The following is a 22,605-nucleotide window of genomic DNA, read 5'->3' on the forward strand; positions in this document are numbered from 1 at the left end:
CCCCAGCGCGGCCGCCCCGCCCCACCCCCGCCCCACCAATCAAGGACGGCGCCGGCCCGTCACGTGCGGCGCCCGCCACCCAATGGGCGAAGGCGGCGGCTCCCGGCCGGATTCAAACGCGGCGCGGAGCCGGCGCGGCCGCGCCCATGGAGCCGCGGCTGGTGGGGCCCGGGCCGTACCGCGCCACCCGCCTGGTGAGTGCCCCCGCCGCCATCCCGGACACTGCCTGCCTGCCGCCCGCCCGCGCCTCTGTCCCCGGCGGCCACTCGCTCTCGGGCCTCCTTGGGGCCGGCCGGTGCTCCCAAGGCCGCGTCTCTGCTGGGCGGGTGCGCCGGAGCTGGTAAAGGGCAGAGCCCTGCCGGGCGGAGAGGCAGGTTCAGCCTTTTGTCCCGGTAAAAACTTAAGGGATGCTAGAGCCGTATCCGTAGGTCCGCGGGTAGTATGGGGCTCTAAATACTTCAGACTCCTAAACCTGTTTTTTGTTCTCGGGTCTCGACAGTTTAAATCCTGGCCTTAGGTTTCGATTTTCTTGTGAGCGCAGATAGTCAAAAGAGTGTGTAGTTCTGCTTGCAGAACTGGCTGCGTTCTGCTTGCAGGAAAACCTGAGAAAAGAGTTCCCGTAACGACTTGCTTTGTTCTTTCCCAGTGGAACGAGATAATCGAGCTCTTCCGTGCTGGGATGCCCTTACGGAAGCATCGCTGTCGTTTCAAGAGCTACGAGCGTTGCTTCAAAGCCTCGGAGGCAGTGAACTGTTTGCATGAGCTCCTTGGCTCTAACCAAAATTTTGGCCCAGAAGTGACTCGCGATCAAACGGTTAAGCTGCTTAAAAAATTCCTGAAAAATCATGTTATCGAAGATATTAAAGGAAGGTGGGGCAAAGAGGACTTTGAAGACGATGGCCATTTATATCGGTGAGCCTGTATACGGTGATAGAAAAATGTTGGTTTTCTGGAAACAGGGTATAACAACTCTTGTTCATGTCTTACAAGTATTTTTTTAGAATGACTCTGAAAAGGTGTTGCCATGTTTTCCCCTTTTCCTTTTAAAGACTTTAATTTTCTTAGTAACGGGTAACTGCCATTTAATGATTTAATGTTTGACTTCAGTTTTCTTGTCTGTTTTGAAGTATTTTTGAAGGTCAGTTCTGGTCACTTACATTCGTTGAATATCGACAAAAGTTTTCACATGGTATCGGTCTCTGATTCCTGATGGCAGACATCAGGTTTGTTGGTGCTGGAATTGTACGTATTAAGACACATAGGAGGAAGTAAGAATGCCGTTGCTCATCCAGCTCCAATAGTCCTCTTTCACCCCAACCCCCTGACTATTTTGGTTGTTGTCTCCGCTTCTTCTGAGAGAAGAGAGAGGCGTCCTGAATCTAAAACATTTATAATGTAATCTTTTTTTTATGCTCCTTGGTTTGTAGATGGACAAGGGACAAAGCTTTATTTGCTTATCCTCAAGGATGCTTATTTACTTATACCTGATGCTGAGCATCTCAACTCTGGCTTGTTAACAGAGGAGAAGAAACTTCTTTGTAATACAAGCTTAGCATTACTGGACTGCATTCTTTGACCTTTTGTGACCTCTGTTACGGTTTTGTTGGACAGAAGTTTCAGGTTCTGAATTTGTACCATCTTGTAGTGTCTTGTTTGGTGCAGAAGTATTATAAAGATGACTATTACTTCAAGTATGGTTTTGTAATTTTTATCATGGTAAGCCTTCTTTTGAGGAAATGGGAGTTCTCATCATGCAAAACATTAGGAAAAATAGGTTAGCAATAAGTTGATGCTTCTACTTATTAGAGCTATTATTACATACTCTAATTTTGCGTATTATTTTTTAGGTAATAATTCCTTAATACTCTTTGGGGAAATAGATAGTACTGAATTCACACTTGATATGCATTAAGTCAATTTTTCGTTTTGCTCTATTGATCTTTTGTTTTTATTTCTGGCATTAAATCTTGTCAAAAGATTTAGTATGAGGTTTGATAACTGCTGGTGTTATGATATATTTCTTTGGTTTGGATTTGCCATGTTTCTATGTCTGTGGAGTTTTTTATTTATTTTTCATTAGCATGAGTATATATTGAAATTATTTTGTTCTTTTATTTCTTTGTATTTTCAGTCATGACTTAACTGAGCTGCAGTCTGTGGAAGTTGGCTGGGTGTTTCTGTGCTTTTAATTTTCTGCATGCTCTGCCTACTAATCTGCTATTGGACAATGCAACTCTTTTGTTATATATTTTGTTGTGATATGCTTTCTCCCCCTCCCACTGAAAAAATAATTAAGTTACTAATTGAACTTTTTTTCAGTTAAACATGCAAACCTTTCATGCAACTTGAACTAGAGCCAGCTTTTTCTTCATTGGACTTGGTGCATAAATAAGCTATATACATTACTCTCTGCTTTAAGTATTAAAACATGCTTCTCTCCTACTTAAGTAGCTAAATCTAGGGTTTCCAACCTATTTTGCTATGTATTCAGCGTCCTGGCAGCTCCCTCTGGTGGACTTCCCTAATGCTACATGTAAAATAGGGTTTTTTTTTTACTCCTCACCGCTCTGATGAAGGCAGTGGTACGAGTCAATTCTACTGACGGTACTTACTTTGGAAATACTCACATGCTTCATACCATCTGTATAAATTGATGTGTTAACATGTTGTAAATCTACACTGTGATACAGAGTTGTATCATTCATTAACTTCGTATGTAAGTGTAGCTGTCAGCTCTTGTTCGTCCACAGAGTATGCAAGGGAAATATTGCCAAAAGTTGGTTTGTGTGAGAATATTTGGCAAATATTACATGTGAAGATGAAATCTAATGTGACTCCTAGAAATAGCAAAGACTTACCAGCGTGTCCTGACCTAGTGGCTCAACTGAGTCTACAATAATGAATGAGAAGTTATTGTTTTGGAAGCTGTTGGGCTTTACACTTTTTTTTTTTTTAAATCTAAGCCATTCTATTAAAGGCAAAAGGGTTAGCACTCTTGCAATGATAGCAATCTTTTGGGAATTCAGCAGTAATACTCATTAGATCATGGAGATCAGTGATAGCTGACCTTGTCTGTATCCTTTGTTCTGGACACAAACAGGTATCTCTAGTTCCTCTTTTTATAAACTCCCCAGACTAGTGGTGCTGGCTATAACCAGTTCTGATCTTGATGTGTCAGCCTTGAGTGCTCCTCAGTCCTTCTCTATGAGAGACTTCAATCCTTCTCCATCTAGATCTTGCTGTAATGCTACCTTAGGAAGGGAAATGCACCTCCTTTTTCTGCCTGTAAGAACTTATTCTTTTACTGATTGGTTGCAAATCAGGGCAGCAAATGACACAAAGTTAGCAATTGTGAAGAGCTGGAGAAGAATAGCGTTAGGCAAAGGAAAAAGGCTGCAGATATGTGGGTAGTTTTATTTTAACATTAAACTCTTAAGAAATAATGAATATCTGAAAAATGGTTGAGAACACTCAACAGCTGAACATCTGCCATCTAGTCTGGCTTACCACTGAAAAACAGAGTAAGTCTTGCAGGCTTAAAGTGAGGTGCTTACTGTTGGAAGGAAGTGATATCTCTGGGTCGTGGATGTGTGTTGAACACCACTGTGGAATGTGCTTGGTGTGTGTGGTCAAAACAATCAGTGTGTTTAAGCATTCAGTGTAACAGTACTGGACTAACCAAACTGCTATACAAATTTAAATTAAAAACTTATTAAATGTTTCAAGTGCCTTTAGAAGATGGGGTGACATTTTGGGCAAACTTGAGGATTTATCAAGCATTTTTTCTGGGTAGGATACATATGCATGCAATCCAGCAGTGTACAAGCTCTTGTTGTAAAGCCATGGACATACCTGTCTTTTACACTCTGATTTAAAAGAGTGAGGGAGTGAGTGAGGGAGTGAGTGAGGTTTAAGCAGTTTCTTACCACATCAGGAATCTCAGCATCTAAAACCTGGGAGTGAAAGTAGACAAGATCAAGTCTGGACCAGTCTGAAGAGGTGTTGCCATCTAATTGATTTGTCTTTCTGATATGCTGTTATTAGTTTCCTTGTACATGCTTTGACCTAAGCTTAGCAATAATTTGATGCTGGTCAAGCTGGATAGTTTGTTTTCCTTCTTTTCTACAAGGGCTGGTTTAGGGCTTATTTCTGCTAATTTCTTCAAGGCACTTCTTGAAATGCCTTAAGAAGTCAAATAGTTACGCGCAAAATCAACTGGAAAAAGACTCCAGAAAAGAGCTGCAGGATATGATCTTCGCACAGAAAGCATGTAAACACAGAAGAACCTGGTAATGTGGGAAAAACTTTGTGTGGACACTTGCATGCACTCTAACTAAATCCAAGTGTTAGTCATGCAACTTAGCAATAAAGCTTTGCTTTAGGAAATGCATGCTAACAATGCACTTGACAGGGGGAAAACATACCCACAGCTTTTTCAATGTCTTTTTGTGAAGACCTATGTCATTGTCTGTTTGTCAGACATTTACCCAAGGCTCAGCTATATCATGGGAGGTACAAAGGACCTGAACTATTCTGGAGCATCAGCTGGAGGGCAAACAATACACTCCACAATGTTTTTGTATCATGTAACACCAGTCTACAGGGAACTCAGTTGGGCTGTGAATGTCCAAAGCATTTGTTGTATTTTTGCATGTGAAGGCTGACTACGGTTTTGCATTGGTAAATAGGGATTAGGTTGGCATTCAGAGACTTGAAAAATGTTCTCTAATTGCAGATTTCCTCCTTCCTCACCACTGAAGTCATATCCAAAGAAAACTTCATGTGGAAAGGAAGTAATTAAATTTCCTGACTGGAATGAACCTAAGGCTGGCCCTTCTCAAGAACACATCCCAGTGAAATCCGTCGCAATGGTAAGGCACCCAGATTTGTTTCCCCAGACAAAAGCATATTTGGAAAGCAAAACTGAACTGATGACCTCTATGCTGTGTCACAAAATACTTGCTTATAAAATTAAATGCTAAATACTTTTATTTTAAACTTTTGTGAAGTAAAGTTTTTCTTAAATTTGCTGGAGAAGTAAGTTCTTAGTGTTCTTTGTGCTACACATTGCAATGTCCTGAGCAATTTGAGTTCAGCAGGGTGTATTTTCCCATATTTCATTCCAATTCGCTCAAATTCCAATAGGGCATTTATTATATTGCAAGACAAGATAGTCACACTGTAACTCTTATTTGGACACTTCATGTGTTGGAGTATATACAGTATTACAACCTTCCTAGCTGCTGTAAGGCTGTTACTGACTCAGTTTCCTCTTTCATAAGGAACATGTTTTGGCTAAGGTGATGTGTTCCTGATTTTTCAGTTACCCTTTGTAAGCTTGGAAAATCATCCTGCCTCATACTTATCTGGATTGACCCAGCCTTTGTAAAGTTGTTGAAAAAACTTGCTTTCATTAATTAATCAAAATTGTATCAACTCTGTTCTCCCAGACACAGTAAAAGATTTCTGGGGTTATGTATATTCTAAGCGCTTCCTTCAGTATATCTAATATATGTGTGTTCTTATAATTTGTGAACTCAGGATTTCTTTGGCGATTTTTGCCGTTTTATTACTGTCCTTCAGTGCAGAACTCTGGCCTTAGATTTCTTGATGAGCCATAGTCTATTTGGAAAAATAGCTCCTACCATTTTGCTGGACATCTAAATATTGTGAATGAATGGTTATTCCATATTTACAATTCAATTGTGTGCAAATCAAGTGCACCCTTTATGTACAATAAGCTTCTGAAGAGAAAAAACATGGTCCTTAGAACTTCAGTATTAGGTAGAAGATTGTGCTGATTTTGCATTAATTGACATTTGCTGAGAAGGGAAGAAGCCACCCGTGGAAATAATTTTTCTGAGAGAAGCTGCTAAGAGCTTCCTCTGTGCCTGACAAACACCAATAGCCGGCTAGCTCTGAGAATTGACAACCTATTAAACCATTAAGAAGCTAGACCCACCTCTGTGTGATTCACATTTAAAGACAGGCAAGCCCAGGAAATGGTTCTCTTGCTTCCAGCCTTGGAGAGGTAACTGGGCACTGGTCAGGCTGGCCCTTGCCGAGGCCGGGTGTCCCCCCACAGCACGGGCAGGCAGACCTAGGGGTCAGTGAAAATCCTGCTTCTGCTGAGTTTCACCAGGAACTGCTGGGAGATCCTAGCTCCCCCACAGCATGGCCCCAGAGAACTTTAAGCATAAGCAGCTTTGGCCTCAGCCTGGCAGAGATCGTGATTACCTGCAGGCCTGGGTGAGATATTAACTCTTCCACTGAACAGATGAAACTTGCAAAACATTGATCCTCGCTCGAGTGAGGGAAAAGGACAGAGTAAAGACACTTAGAGAAAAAGCATGAGGGCACCAAGGTCAGTAAGGAAGGAGTCAAGTCTCAGGAGGAGAATGAGGCGATGCTGTAGTATTGGGCTGAAAGCCTTATTTTGATAAGGCCATAGAGATGGACTGTGATGCACTAGAATATCCCCTTCAATTCATGAGAAAGTATGGGGGGGGATGGAGTGTTCAAATTGTAGACATGAGCAGAGACATCCGTAATGAAGCAAAGCAGATGTTGAAGGAGCTGGGATCCCATGAGAAGCTTAAACAGAGAGAGATGAGAGTGATGAAGACCCTTTGCCCCCAGGGAAAGAAGAAGCAGACTTCTTTTTCCAGAGATGAAGATAATTTCAGACACGAACTTTGCTTTTGAACAGTTCATCCTTAAATAGTACCCCACAAGTTGACATGGCCCATAAAGGCAGCTGTGGGAAGGCTGCATGAGATGGAGGAATTTCACAATTGCAGATTTTCTGGGTGGCTGCTGTCTGTGGAAGTTAAAAAGCCACAAGAGAACTTCTTGTGAAGAAGTCTCCATGGCATGGTGAGAGAAACTCATCTCCCTACAACAACTCGTGAAAGACTCTTGTAGAGGTGGTAACAGATTGAAAATCCCAGGTTTTGTCTCTATGTTGTCAGTGGGAAGGAAAAGAGGTTGTAGGGAGGGGAGGAGAAGTGTTCTGAAGGTTTTATTCTGATTCTTATTATTCTTTTAGTTCTGTTAATAAAGTGTAAGTATTGAGCCTGCTTTGACCTCCTTCTAGTTCATATCTCATAGCGGAAAATGAATAAATAATTCTAGTAGTGCACTGGTGATTTCAGCCAGTGCTAAACCCACTACAAAGATTAAGATAGAAGAAAAACGGTGCCAAAGACAAGAAAATAGAGTATTTTGGTTACTGAGCAAGTATCTGTTGAAGGTGTTACAGCCTCCAATTGTGCTCTAAATTTCATCTGAGCATCCTGGCCTGATAAGAATTAGCAAAAGTCTACCTCTCCATCTGTAGAGTCTATATGCATGAGTTTGACATAGCTCAAAGTCTCTTCATTGGCAGTTTGGATTAATACAAGCAAGTGAGACAAAAGTATAAGCTTCTTTCTGTTGCCTCTTTTATAATTAAGTCTAGCTTCCACTGGAATGCTCAGGTAGACCGCTGAAAATGGTGGTATCTTCAATTGCTTCAGCATCAGTCTTAGCACTTAGCGGCTGTGTGCGTGTGGATTGATGAGCGTGGGTCTGTGTCATGAAATACTGATGTGGAAGACTAGACCCTTAATTTCAGAGGGTGCTATTTGCTCTACTAACTAACTAGCTCTACTCTAGTCTGTCATGGAATGACAGATAATTAGTGCTTGGAGTATTTAAGTGCATTCCTAGACTGCAATTTGTGGTTTGGTTGTGATCACAAGGAATACTTTTAATGGGCTAGTACTTCAGCACTGGTCTGTAGTGTAAATCAAGGAACTGGAATGATTAGGAGTTTTGCCTTGAAAAGGATGCTGCTGATACAAGAAGCTGCAATATATGTCCACCTGTTGATACCCTGACAATCTTCAAGAGTCAAGCTTGTATGTGAAGGTTGCATAAAGGATAGTGGTCTTCTGTGTTCTCAGCTTTACTTTACACTGTTACAACGATGGAGATATGATGGGTGCCTTCAGATGTAGTGGTTTGCTTTTACTTTATGTACAGAACCTGTAATTGAACTAAATGTTCGATTATTTTCAGTATATGCTGAACAAGGATTGTTTTTTTCCTAATATTTTTGGTATCTCATCTTATAATTCTCCAATAACTTTTCCATAAACAGATGTTTAATCTTAAAATGGTAGATTAACTGATTTTAATTGTGGATAGGGCCTGAACATAGGATTAAAGGCCATTGACTCCTGAACTTTAATGGCTGTTCTGACACACATTTTCAGCTTTGGACAACTTATGGAATTGAGAAAAGGTATGTGTACAAGATTGAGAAAATGTTTCATTTCTCTGAAACACAAATACTAACCTGCATCCTGAAGACTTCACTGGAATTTAGGAACACTTGTAGTTCTATACTATAAATGTTTTATACTGTTTAACACTTGAAAAGTCGCCAGTTAATAAGTAGAGTTTTTTCTGATTTCAGAACTCTGAGATGTGGTACAAGCGACACAGCATAGCTATCGGGGAAGTACCGGCATGCAAACTTGTGTTCTGCAGAGAGCTAACACAAACAAATATAGAAGAGATATGGAAATCCATGACTTTGTCACAGTGAGTATACTTATGAGTCATTTGCTGTTATAGTAAAACAGTGTAGTAGGTAATAGTCTTGTCTGTTTTCTCTGGTAACACTTGTAATTTCACCCACTCATTTTTCATCAGTGCCTTCAAAGTCATAGTGTCTAGACTAACTCTACCACTTGTTATTTGGCCAACAAATTCAGCAAATAAAATCTGCAAAAAAAACTTTACTGTGCTTACTACCTTCTGCCTTTTGCATGTTGTGTTATACAAGTCTTTGTTGTGTGGGCTTTGTCTTGTTTAATCACTTTCTCTGTCTCTTTTTCTTGTTGCTAGGAAATAAAAGCACTTATGTAGAAGTGCTATGAAACCTTTCAGTGGCAAGTACAATACTTCGTATGAGATAAATGGAGTAGCTAATTGAGTGCTGAAGCTTTGAAATTCAGATATTCTTTACTATATTCAAAAGGGATATGCTATGCAAAGTTAAAGTGATTGCTTTGGACTATTTCTGCAGAGGAGAAATATTAATATGCATTGGCTGATATTGCAACATAGTTGAGGTCTTACTAATGATCACTTTAGTGTAAATCTAGCGCATTATCTGCATGTAGTGCACTCAGCGGTGAGGTGATCACTGGTGACAGCATGATTTGTGAAAGCATGATGGGCAGCAGAGGGCTTTAGTGCATGTGTACTCCTGGGTTTCCTGAACCAAGGAAACTTTGGGGAAACGGAGAGGCTCTCAGGAAGCCTGAAGCTCACATGGTAGCAGCTGACAGGACCTGAGCAAGTGAGACCAGGGGCAGTGGTGGCCAAGCCCCTCCTTTACATAAAGGCCTCTATAGAGCTCTAGCAACCAAAAGACCAGGGTGGACAAACAGGGTTGGCACAGCAGATTGTGTGGAAGGATGCTGAAACCGTGACAGCTTGATCAGGGAACAATAGCATTCACCTGACAGAAAGTCATGGCCTCTTTAAGTTTGATAATTGACACTGAGACTCCCACAAATCTGTGTTGGAAGAGTATGATTGTGGGAATCGGGAGACTCACAGCTGCCCCTGACTTTGAAACTTTCTGCTTCAGCTGGATGTGCTGAAATCTATGAACCCCAATGGGATTCATCCCAAGGTACTGAAAGAGGTGTATGATGTTATTACAGTATCTCTCTCCATTTTTTTTTTCATTTCGCTTGGGAGTCTGGAGAGGTCCCTGTTGTCTGGAAGCTGGCAAATATTTTCTCAATTTTAAGAAAGCAAAGAACAAAGACACCGGTAATTACAGGCCTGTCAGTATCACTTCAGTGTCCGTAAAATTATGGAAAAGGTTATTCTGGGAGTTAATAAAAAAAATATTTGAGAGACACACAGTCATTGGTCATAGCCAGGACAGTTTCAGAAGGGGAAAATACTGCTTAACAAATTAAAATTTATTTTATGACAAGGTCACCCATTTAGTTGACCAAGGGAAGCCAGTTGTGTTTGCGGTTGTTTTGCATTTAAGCAAACCTTTTGATACTTCACAGTATCCTTCTGCTTAAAGTGTCCAGCATGCAACTTGATGAGTCAACTAATATCATTTGGTGAGCAGCTGGCTCATGGGTCAGGCACAAAGGATTGTAGTAAATGTGGTGGTCTCTGGTCAGCAGTCAACAGTGTGGTTCTGCAGGGCTCTATTCTAGGACCAGTGCTCTTTCATGTTTTTATAAATGATATGGATGCAGGAATTGAATGTACATTAAGTTTGTCCATGGTACTAGGTTAGAAGGAACTTTGGATTCATTCAAGGGTAGACAGGGCCTCCAGTAAGGTCTGGATAGAGCGAAGAGCTGTACAGTCAGCAAAAGCTTTGAAAAAGCTGAGAGATGACCTCACTGCAGCCTACAACTTCCACAGAGGCAGTGAGGGGAGATGTGGAAGATCTCTGGTGACCAGCGACAGGGCACAAGGAGATGGATTCAAGTGGTGTCTGGGGAACTTCAGACTCCACATTAGGAAAAGGCTTTTCACTCAGCGTGTGACAGTGTGACCACTGGAACTGCCTCCCTGGGGAATGGTCACAGCACAAAGCCTGACAGAGTTCAACGAGCATGTTGGCAACACTTTTAGTTATATGGTATAGTTCTTTAGGTACTAAAAGTACTAAACCTTTTCTAGGTAATAAAATGAAACTCTTTTAGGGCTATGAAGATCATGAAGGGTCTAGTGGGGAAGACATGAGAAGTAGTTGAGGTCTCCTGGCTTCTTTAACCTAGAAAAGAGGAGGCTGAGGGGATATTGCAGTGCAGTCTGTGATGAGAGCCAAAGAAGAATACACTGGTGTCTTCTCTGTGGTGGCCAGTGACAGGACTGAGGGAATGGTCTGAAATTGTCATGGGAGCTTTAGGTTGGTTTAGGAAAAGAGTCCTCATCCAGACAGTGGTTGGGCTCTGGAACAGGCTCCCCAGGGAAGTGGTCACAGCACCTAAGCCTGATAGAGTTCAACAGGTGTTTGGACAATGCTCTCAGGCATGTGGTGTAATTTTTTGTGCAGAGCCGGGAGTTGAACTTTGTGGATCCCTTGCATCTTAGAATATTCTGTAAGTCTAGGCAGTTCTGTGAGGAGCAAGAATTGCAGGAAATGATCCTGAAGGCTGTCATCCAGCTAGAGATATTCTCTATGAAATTAAGGTCTCTTTTTTTTCAAATTGTATCCTAATACTTCCTGTTCGCCTTTTCCAGATTAGATGTGTGTTCCAGATATGAACTGTATGTTTATGTATTTTTGCAGATTGCAAAAGGTCTTGGGTTTGGATTCTCTGGATGAAGTGTTAGACATAAAACTTGTGAAGTCAAAACATATAGTTCAAAATGTATATAATGCCAATAAGCAAGGCATTGTCACTTTAGAGGACAAATCAAGTGAGTATTCTAGAAATTTTAATTTAATTTTTTTATGTTGTAATCTACTGTGATTGAAGTTCTAATAGCTAGTTCTAATCTACAGTAACCTGTTGCACCTTTATACTTGTGTGACCATATCTGTGAAAACTAGAGTTTTTTGCAAAGTAAAAGGCTATTCTCTGATATCCCAACAGCAAGAGTTAGTGTTTAATCCATATTGACTCTCTTAAACATATTCTGTCTTTAGTAGGGTTGAAAATAAGTATGAAACAGCAGCTACTTTTTACCATTTGTAAATATAGGGATACTAATCACTTCAAGGTAACTTTCTTGGTCCTACTCCTTCAACCACCTGGAGTCTCTATCTGAAGAAGAAATACATTAAAAATTGTGAGGGAGCCAAAATGTACATTAAGAGAGTTTTGAATTTTCACTCAATGTGTTTTGAAGATAGTACCCTGTTTAAAACTGTTTTGCACATCAGGGAAAAAAAAGCATCTTTTCTGCTCTGATATATCACAATATTATTATCACCATGTTTTTCATAAGATTTGCAGACAAACTAAGTACAATATTGAGACCTGGCTTGTTTGTGAATAAAACTGCCTTCAAATCATATCTGTGTTCATTTCAAAGGCAGTTGGACCATCTCAAAATATTAACTTCCTCCTTGCAGAAGTGGCAAAACTGAATATATGAATGCTTTTCATCATCTTTTGTACAAAGTAAACACTTCACTGTATAGCACTGGGGAAGGCTGTATCTAGAACTAGTTTAGTCTGATTTTTACTTTTTTTTTTAGAGTAGGTTAAAGATTTCTGATATGACCTATTTTGCTGATTGAGCTGCAAGGGCAGAATGTATAACTGCTTGATAATAGTGGAGGTACTGAAGTATAGATGTAATTCAAGCTAGATCCTACGTTAGGGTATAGCTTGCCTCTGGAGTCACTTATTTAATACACAGGAGGAACATATTAAAGTGTTTTGAGCTTTGCTTCTGTCTAACAGTTGAATTTTTTTTTTCTTTTTTCTCCTTTTAATTTCTGTTTCTTCCCCATGCAGAGGAACTACCTCATTGGATATTATCTGCAATGAAATGTTTAGCAAATTGTAAGTAAGTTCAGAAGGGGAAAAAGATCCTACAAAGAACCCAGACCCAAAAAAATAAATCGAACTGGCTTTGTCTTCACCACTTTATTAAATCCTGTTTATATTTACTTTTAGTCTTTTTTATGATGATTTTATAAAAGAAAGTAGAAAAAAACTTGTCAGCATGTATTCTCCTTCCAGTGTAGCTTATTTAAACGAAATATATGAAGGTTTAACTATTCTGTTCATGTTTTTCCTCTACTATGTTTCTTCACTATACCTGCTGGGAATAGATCAGTCCAGCAGTAGATTAATAAAATTCCACTTATTTTGAAGAATGAATCTTTTTTATTATTATTATTTTTCTCTAATGATCCATTTTAACAGGCTGGATTAGAAAACACTGATCTGCTTGGTGGCTGAAAGTCAATGCTCTCTCTCTCTCTCCTTTTTGATCCATTTTGTTTTGGTTTTTTTTGTACCTTGTAGGGCCCAGCTGTTCAGATCTGAAGCAGCCTACGTACTCAGGCTTTGAAAGAGATGTCTTCAAAACTATAGTGGACTACTTTGGCCAGATGAAAGAACCTCTTCTCACATATCATTTTTTTGATATTTTTGTTAGTGTGCTAGGTAAGTAGTTTGGGATGTAATGAAAAAGGTGTTTTTTAGGCTTAATTTCCTGGACTTTTCCCTTACTTAAATATTATCACGGATGAATTCTTTAGGACCCGTCCTTTCCATTCTACATAGAGAACAGTTTAATATTTAAATTTATTTCATATTACACATGGTTTTATTTTTGTATCTTTTTGCCCACATTAGTTCAAAAGTCTTTCATTGATTGTCTTTATAATATTAAAGACCTCTGTTCGTTGCTCAGCATCCAACAGATGGATTTTAACAGATTTTTCTTTTTTTTTACAAATGCTTAAACATCTTAAAAACTCTCATAAGCTCTTAGAAATTGCTTGACTCTAGTCTAGATTAGAAAGGATTAGGGCTTTAAAGGGAATTCAAATACTTTGTTGCTGGAATTTAGAAATTACATTAACTAATGAAGTGCTTTAAAGAAGCAGTGGTTTAGTTATTAACTAGAACTTTCCAGGGGTTCACACAATATTAAAATTGACAATTCTGATTGTATAGATGGCATCCTGAAAGGCAGTAAATAGGAAAATATTTGATTATATTTTATGTAATCAAATATCAGAAAGAACAATTGAGTTGATTCAAGTAAGCCCGCTTTGTAGCATGTTCATTTTTTGAGCTTCTTTGTGGGTGAACAATACTGTTTGTAGTAAACTATTGAGATGAGAAGGGAATGTAGAATAACACTTTTTTTCTGGAATTTAGTATTTTTATACTTCATGAGTTGTAGATCTTGCTCCATACTGAATTTAGTTCAATTTTTGACTTCTTTTTTTAGACAAGTCTTGTTAATACCTGTAAAACTTATTCCTCTGCTTTCATACTCTGTTTCTGTTTGTTTTTCCGTTGTTTTTCACATCCTTCAGGTTTTACAAATTTTATTTCACAATGTTTCATAAATGTAAAATTAGAAGAGGGATTTCATGCCAATGTGTATGTGAAAATCAATGAAAATTGTGCAATCTTTCAAGAAGTCAAACATTAATTTTGTGGTCTCTTTAAAAAAAAAAAAAGTTAAGTGTTGATATCTAATCATTCCTTGCTCTTCTAAACATATGCATTAATATGCTTGCCAAATCTTCCTTTGAAATTGGGAAAAAACATTACTATGGAAATTAAGCTTTACCCCTCTCCTTGGAATGGAACCTACTCCATACTTCTTTTTCAGTAAGAAACAGTTTCCTTCTTTGACACCATGGAGTTGCCCAAAATAGTGGATGGGGGGTAGCAGTGGATACTGTTTATGTTGAGAGTAGTAAAGCTTTCAGCACTGTCCTTGTTTGCATCCTTGAAGGCAAACTGAGGAAGTACAGGCTGGATGGGTGGGTAGTGAAGTAAACTCAGAAATCAGTGCATTTGCGGGGGGCTCAGAGGGATGGCACAAAGTCTGGCTAGATATCAGTCAATGAGGAGCACCCCAGGGCTAGTAGTGTGGCTAGTAATGGTTAGCACTTTGCTATTGACCAAGATGGTGGCACATTCTGTCCTAAACAAGGGCACTGTGCTCTAAACAAGCACACAGATAACTAAAATGGGAAAGTATAGCTTATGCAGCAGAGGGCTGTAGTACCATGCAGGGTGACCTTGACTGGCTACAGAAATGGGTAAACAGGAATCTTAAAAAGTTCAGAAAAGGGGAAATGTCAAATCTGCTCCTGGGGAGGAATAATCCCATGCACCAGTAAATGCTGGGGGGTAACTGGTTTGAAAGCAGCTTTGCTGAGAAGGACTTGCAAGTCCTTGTGGGCACTAATGTGATGATAAGCCAGCAGTGTGTCCTTGAGGCAAAGAATATCAGCAGCATCCATAACTGCATAAAGCGCATTGCTGGCAGGTCGACAGAGATGTTTTCTCAGCACTAGTCAGCAAGTCCAGTGAAACAAATCAAAAATTACTGAAGTCTTGAAATGTGTGTCATTAAGGATGAGACTGATAGCAGGACTGTTTAGTCTGGAGAGGAGAAGGCTCAGGGAGAATCTAAGTAGTCTGTATAAAAGATTGATACAGGAGGAGTAAAGAAGAAGGAGCCAGACTTCTATTGGTGATACCCAATGACAGGACAAGAGTCAATGGGCGGGAACAGAAGTACAGGAAACCTCATTTTTATAAAGAATAACATTTTAATTGAAAGGTGATCAAACAGTGGAAGTAGTTGACCAGAGAGACTGTGGAATGTCTGTCTTTGGAGCTATCCGAAACCTGAGAGGACATAGTCCTGGGCTCCTTCCTGTAGATGAACCTGATTTGAGCATGTGAGAGGTCTATATAATCTCCACAGATCTCTTCCAACTTCTATAGTCAGATGAAAAAAAAAAAAAAAGGGCTTAGTTTTCTACTTTGTTCCTTTTCTAACAGAAATTACTGCTAGATTTTGTTTCCTGACTTTTGTTCTGATACTAGTGCTATTTAGGCAAAATAATAATAGATGCTTCCTTGGCTGAGCCTTAACCTAAAATAAGATGATACTTTGGTGGTTTTCTGTAGGTGTCTAAGTTACTATTACCTTTTGCTGTGCCTGTACAGTCTTCAAATATCTCTGCCATGTTAACTAAGTGTTTTCTCAAGAGTCAGTAAGCAGAGGTAGGCAAAGATGCAATGTCTATAGGTGTGAGGTGCATGTTGGTATTGTCATAGCATACCATTCAGTTGTGTTTAGTGCTGAGGTAATAAAAGCGTGAAGGATGAAACAAAACATTGTAATTTTTCATGTATTCTAATATCTAAAGTTGTTGGTTATGGCTATCAGTGTCTTCCATCAGAAGAAAATCTTCCAAAACCTTAAGTGAGTCCTAGTAGTCCAATTCCAGGGATATCTTTCTAGTCTCCTTGGGGAGTGGAGTTCTAAGGCAATCTTGAATGAGTAAGAAAGGAATTTTGTGAGTGCAGATTTAAAAATATTATTTTAAATGTTGTGGAAATATATAACTGAGAAATGTTCCCCAACCTTCTGATCTCATATAAACCAGGACTACTGCAAAAACCCAGCAAGGCTGTAGAAGCTCTTCAGATATCTTGTCTCCTACTGCCCCCAGAAAATAGAAAAAGACTACAGCTGCTGGTGAGAATGATGGCAAAAATTAGTCTAAACCAGGATTTGCCACCTCTTTCTGAATCAGTGAGGACCAGAACTTTGGTACGTATATGTGCAAGGGGAAAGGGTCTGGACAGGCTTTTAGAACAGCACAGGTTAAAGATTCTTACTGGAAAGTACAAACAAAGTACCATTAGCTTGTTTAAGGAACAGGTTTGTCTATCCCAGCTATGTGGAAAGCAAATCTGAATTTGAATAAAGTGGATTTCATTTTAATTTATGAGCACACAAATAACTTGCCTCAGAATTTAGAGGTTTGCTTACCTTTCAAAGTTAAATCACCACTGAATTCACTACTAAGTAGGAAAGAAGCACAAGCAACCTCCAAAAACAAACAAGCAAATCAACCCAAAAAAAAGCAGATGAAGTCTCTGGTGCTCTTAATCACTGCAGACAGTGTTAATGAAAAAGAATTCCTGTTTCAGTCATAGCTAGAAATATGGAGCTGGATGTTCTGATTGACCTGTTTTCATCCATTCAAAAAACTTCAAATATGAACCATTTATTTCAGTAGCTGTTTTTTTTCACCACTCTTGAAGTAAGCTCCAGTTTTTGCTAATGCTTCTTCCGTAGGACCATATGTAGTGATATCACTACGCTGATATTTGCAACACATCTTACAAAGTTATTAGATGTAACTTAACAACATGGTTTTATTTTGGTTAATTTAAAAATCTTTGAAAATTAAGTGCAATGGAAAAATAAGCTGCAGAGCCATTCTCTCAGAATCCTATATATATGCACAAATCTAAATGCACTCCACAGCAATTAAGTTTTTTGTGAACTCTGAATAGTATTTGACTAAAATAATTAATTTTTTTACTGCCAAGGTTATAATTTAATTAACTGTAAGTGGTCTTTCATTAAAATTGTTATAATTTAAATGTTGTTTTTAGAAGTGAATCCTTACAGTCTGAGCATTTTGTACTAAGTTTTAATTCAGCAATGCAGGTTGCAGTACATGACAGAAATTTTTATTGACTTCTGTGATTCTAATGTCACAAATGCACAAACAAAAGTCTTTTTACTGTGTGCTTGAGCACAAGACTACATGAAGTTAACTGTACCTGAAACTTGATTTGATGATTTCAGAATAGCAGTATTAAGTTTTCCCTGTGGTGCCTAATTTATTTTAAATTACCATGTTATTTTAAAAAATCTCAAAATACATATGCCCTCTTTCAATATCCATGTGAAGTCTATGTTCAGCAAAGTCTTGAGAATAAAATGGAATTCATCCCTATATCTAAAGTCAGGATGGGATTATCTGTATGATAGGTATCTGTATAAGGCAGGAGCAATCTTCAGTGCACTCATATAATGTCACTGAACATAATACATTTTTTAAAATTACTGATATGTTTGAAGTACAGTAAATATTGTGATGGTAAAATATTTGTTCTAAAAGATCACTTTTTAAATGCAACCTGATTCTCTACTACTCACTCCTAAACAGAAAAATACATTATAATGATGTGGGTCTTTTTCCTCAGATGGTTCAGGTGTTTTCCCGTTGTATTCTCTGCTCAAAGGATGAAATAGACCTGGATGAACTTCTTGCTGCTAAACTAGTATCTTTTCTCATGGATAATTATCAAGAGATCTTAAGTGTTCCTTCTGCTTTAAAGTCTTCCATAGAGGATCATGTTGTACATCTCCAGAGAGTCCAAGTAAGTATCTAGTGAAAAAACCTCTTATGTCTTTCTGTTTGTAGATTGAATTAATCTTTTGTTCTCTGAAGATCAACAGTTCTTAAAAGACTTTGTTCCATCTCTGTTAGCTTTTGAAGAGCTAGTTATTTTTGACTACTGATGTTGAACTCTAACTATGTGTTTAAATGAAACTAAATTAATCTTGAATTTGTTTAGAGACAAGAACTCTCAAATATGTTTACCTGTTTTTCAGCACTACTTTCCCATGGAATGGGCAAGCTATGTTTGTGGTAGTGAAGAAAATGGAATCATTATAATGTGTTTCCTGTAATGTTCTAGATTTTTTTTCTTTAGAACCATCCTTGCTCAATTTTCTCATATTTCTGTTTCCTGATACCATATTTTGGGTTTTTTTCAAAGATGATTTTTAGTTCTTTTGTCTATTTTCTACTGGAAAAGTAACTTTAAACTTACTTCAAGAGCTGAACAGTCTTCCTTTCTGTCATATTTTTTGACTTACTGGAACTCACTCAGTTAGGGCTGGAGATAAAAATTACAGTTTAGAGTCTCTATTCAGTATTTCCTCTACTTAATGTCTTGGTGTGTTCAATTGAATCAATCCAGTTTATGGAAGTATTTTGCAGAAAACATAACTACTCTTTTTTTTCTACTGTATCTTCAGATAAAATATGCTGGGGCTGATAGTGATGCAGCACTTCCTCCTCCATCATTTTGTCACCAAATCAGTACAGGTGAATTTGAATGCCAAAGGGCAGCTGGCTCTCAAGAACCATTGGCAGCTTTGTTGGAAGAAATTGTGATGAATAAGGAAATATCTGTGAAAGATAAAAAGAAGAAGCTCAAGCAAGTAAATAAAAATTTCTTCGCAGTTTCTAACTTCAACTCAAAAAGATTTATCAAGTCTTAGACATATATTCTTCTAGAGAAATATTGAAATTGAAAATTGGGGATTTCAAGATTTATAATAACTTAGAACAAGTATGCTGTGATGAATCAACACAAATCAATATATTACCTAATTTTCTATATAGAGGTGTGGAAAGTCCATTAGAGAAATAATTTCTCTGCTCCAGAAATGCAAGCTTCACTTTAATAGGTTATTGTATGTGTTTGAACAAATTCTTCATTTGAATTAATGTACTTTTCTAGTTTCAGAAATCTTACCCTGAAGTGTACAGAGTACGATTTCCTACCCCTGAAACCGAAGCGATGCTATTTCCTGAAAAAACTAAGCAGAAACCACCAATACTGATGTGGGCCTTAAAAAAGCCTTTGCAACCATTTCACAGAACCAGAAGCTTTCGGATGTAAATGGTTTGAAATATATCAGCAAACAAACAGAGACAGTATATTGTCAATGGATTTTGTGCAAACGGAGCCTGAGCAGCATATGGTTACTAAAGCAAAACTACTGGGGATACTGCTAACAGCATAGAAAATGTTGAAAGAGGAGGAGAGTATTGAGGTTGTAGTAATGTGAACCATTATCAGTATTTTTGTAAAGCATTATTTTTTTAAATGTCTGTTACTTTAAAACATGCAACAAAAAACAGTAACAAAAAAACCCTAAACAAACCCACCACAAACTCAAGGGGATTATTCTGTATATGGGTGATACTGTACAATTGCTGTGGTTTGGTTTGACTATCATTTTAAGGTCTATATGTGTTTGTATGTAATGTATTCTTTGTAACTAGTCAACAGCTTTTTTCCTCCCTGAAAATGAGTGTCTTGCATAAACCAGGCTGTATTTCTGCACATATAGTGTGAGGAATGAACCTACTGTACATGCTTGAATAAGTATAAAACACTGGATTTTGCTTTGCTTTTTGTGAGAGACTGTAATATTAAAAGTCAATGATTCAGCCAATTGGCTGTTTGCAAAGGCAGTAGGTTCTTTGTTTGCACCTCTCAACCACAGGGGATGGGGAGTATTTTTGGGTTTGTGGTTATGAAATTTGTAACCTGCATAAGAACAACACAGGTGCAGAAAGGATGAGCACCCATCACCAGAGGATGACTATAACAAACCCTTGTTTTGTGTAGCAGCAAGCTGGGGTTTGAGACACATAAGGGAAAACACCTCCAAGAAAGCAGATCCTGCAATGTGGGATAATGGTTTTCATCATGCCAATTTCCTGCCTTACATAAGTGGCTCAGGTAGAAAATTCTCTCCCATCCTGAGAGAGACACAGGGACATCACTTATGCCTGAGTATTCATCCCTTCTGTTAAGGCAGAACTGGCTCAACCCTGCTGGCATGACAAATAGCGGTCCTGTCTTTGCCTCCAGACTCATTTCTTGGGCCTGCCATCAGAGGACTGCACATGGTCCACAATGTTACTCCTGTCTGAGGAGAAGCACCTGGGCATTCCCACTTGAATGTGTTGAACCCATTGAATTTTAGTTTCAGGGATTTCTTGTACCCCCTGATGGATCAAAACTGTTACCGTCATTTCAACCATCACTGGACATGTAAACTGCAACAATCACATCTCATAGGGTGGTGGTATCTTTCATCTTCGCTATCTGCTCTTATCCCTTCTTTTTATTTTCCTTGTATATTTTCTCAAGTGTAATCATTATACTTTCATATTGCTATATTTCTATAGATAATAACCAAATCTGCTACATACTTCCTTTCCATTTTAACCAATTCCAAGATCAACCTGTTACCTACCTACCTACCTACCTACCTACATTTTTATTTGTAAAACCCCCACCATTCATTCAGTGTTGTGTCACTGTAGTCTGCCCTGATGGATCTATTAACAAGAACCTCACTTAACCTGCCTCAGGGACAGGTTGTAACATTGCTGACCCTAACATGGCAGATTTGTTTTTGAAAACTAATTCTCAATTTTCTGATTCATGTGGTGCATTGAGTTCACAGCTTGAGTGAACTCTCTTTGAAATTCTATTAACTTTATGTAATGCTGACCTGTTCTGATAGGCAATGCAGCCCTTTCACCCTAGTTTCTTACTGCATATTGTTGTACCTAGCTGGGTGCTTGACAATAGAATATTCTTTATCAGAAAATTTTAAAGCCTTGAGGTTCCTCTAAAAATGGAACTCAAATATTGAAGTGACATTGTAGCGTACATGCATTTATAGATTTAATTAGTTTTCCATGATGAAATCTAGTGTACCTATACCCTGATTGTACATATTACATAGCTAATTCTGGGAGCACCTTTTTTATCTATTAAAACGTTACCCTCTTCCTGTATATACCTAGAGTTCTGATTTCATGCTATCCATTAGAGGTTTGAAGAACAGCATTTCACAGCATATTGAATGTCAAGGTAGTCTATGCCAGAGAGAAGACAACTGACATCTCAACAAATTTCTGACATTTTAGAAGAAAATGTAATGCAATATTGACAGCAACTGTAACTTGCTAACTTCCTAACCAGTCAATAAGTTTCATTATGTACATTACAAGGTAGTTGCTTGAATAGATGGGGTTATTTGTCAGTGTGATACTGAACAGTACATGTTTTCAAGATCTGTTCTCACAGAGATACTTGGACTTCATATCAATAATTTTTTCTTAAGAAAATTTGATACAGAAAGAAACACTTGTCAAATACTAAGAAAATATAAAAATTACTCTTAAAAATGGTCTGAGGCCATTTCTAACCTTTTGTGCTAGGTCTTCAAGCATGAGAAAATCTTAGATGTGTCATTGTGTTCTGTGTATGTTTACATGCTGTTAAACTTCGATTATAACTAGACTAGCATATATTTTGTTACTTCACTAATCCATGAAGAATAATAATGATTAAGTCTAGTTGGAAGCAAGTTCTTTCATAAAAGTGGAAGCCCATCCTATGTGATCTCTGGCATCACTTCCTAAATTGCAGACTAGAAGTTGAAGCCAATCTGTCTGCCCTTTGAAATAATCTTACTGCCTGCCAATAAGCCTTCTGCTGTACTGCTGAATTTTTCCCTATTGTTACTTTAAAATGTATGTAGACTTTAAACAGCAGTTAAAGTTTACTGATTCATTTTCATGATGAGAAGTTGAAGATAAGCCATACGAATTGATTGTCCTTTTGTTTCAGAGACCTAAGTCCATGACTGTTGAAAAAACACCAAAAAAGTCCATTTTCTCACAGTTCCCAAGGCTGTGAAAAATACAAAATATCTGAAAAATTTGAAGGAAATGTAGGAAGGGAATTTTACTTGAGATTGTAATCTCAGACTGAATTTTAACTGTGCTCCTGTCTTGGGAGACACTTTAGAAAATCTTATTTAACAGAAGTTATGTGAGTAGGGCTCCTTCTTACAGCTGAACCAAGTGCAAATATGCAAGATGAATAGGATAGGCACACAAAAGTAGGGTTAGCTAGGGTTTTCCTTTCAGGGTGCAGGTTAGAAAAGGCAAGCTTGAAAGCTAATTCAGAGAAGACTGTAAACCTGATAAAATATCTCAGAAAAAAACAGAGATTCTCTAACCCTAAACTGTAGGCAATAGACACTTGACTTTTGATTTAAATTTTGTTGGGAATTTAACATTTACATTTAATTTAACATTCTGTGTTAAAGCCCTGCAATGTCTTGATACTGCCAAGACTGACCATCATGGCCTCTCCTGGGTTTATTTCCCTTGAACCATGAGGCCCATAACCCAAACTTTGTTTTGCTTATCCTAGT

The 22,605-nt window shown here is 38.4% G+C and overlaps 1 protein-coding gene across 1 annotated transcript; it reads left to right on the plus strand.

The window, feature by feature from the left end:
* Positions 1-64: 64 nt before the first annotated feature.
* Positions 65-19,830, plus strand: DEPDC1B (DEP domain containing 1B). The gene is made up of 11 exons (XM_086867126.1): positions 65-194; positions 647-912; positions 4,736-4,871; positions 8,462-8,589; positions 11,330-11,460; positions 12,507-12,554; positions 13,023-13,163; positions 16,148-16,314; positions 17,766-17,942; positions 18,607-18,792; positions 19,095-19,830. The coding sequence occupies exons 1-11, from the start codon at positions 147-149 to the stop codon at positions 19,254-19,256; spliced, it is 1,590 nt and encodes a 529-aa protein (XP_086723252.1). The 5' UTR covers positions 65-146; the 3' UTR covers positions 19,257-19,830.
* The last annotated feature ends 2,775 nt before the right edge of the window (positions 19,831-22,605 follow it).

The sequence above is a fragment of the Cyanistes caeruleus genome, chromosome Z (assembly GCF_971803275.1).
Source record: "Cyanistes caeruleus chromosome Z, bCyaCae1.hap1.1, whole genome shotgun sequence".
NCBI lineage: Eukaryota > Metazoa > Chordata > Aves > Passeriformes > Paridae > Cyanistes > Cyanistes caeruleus.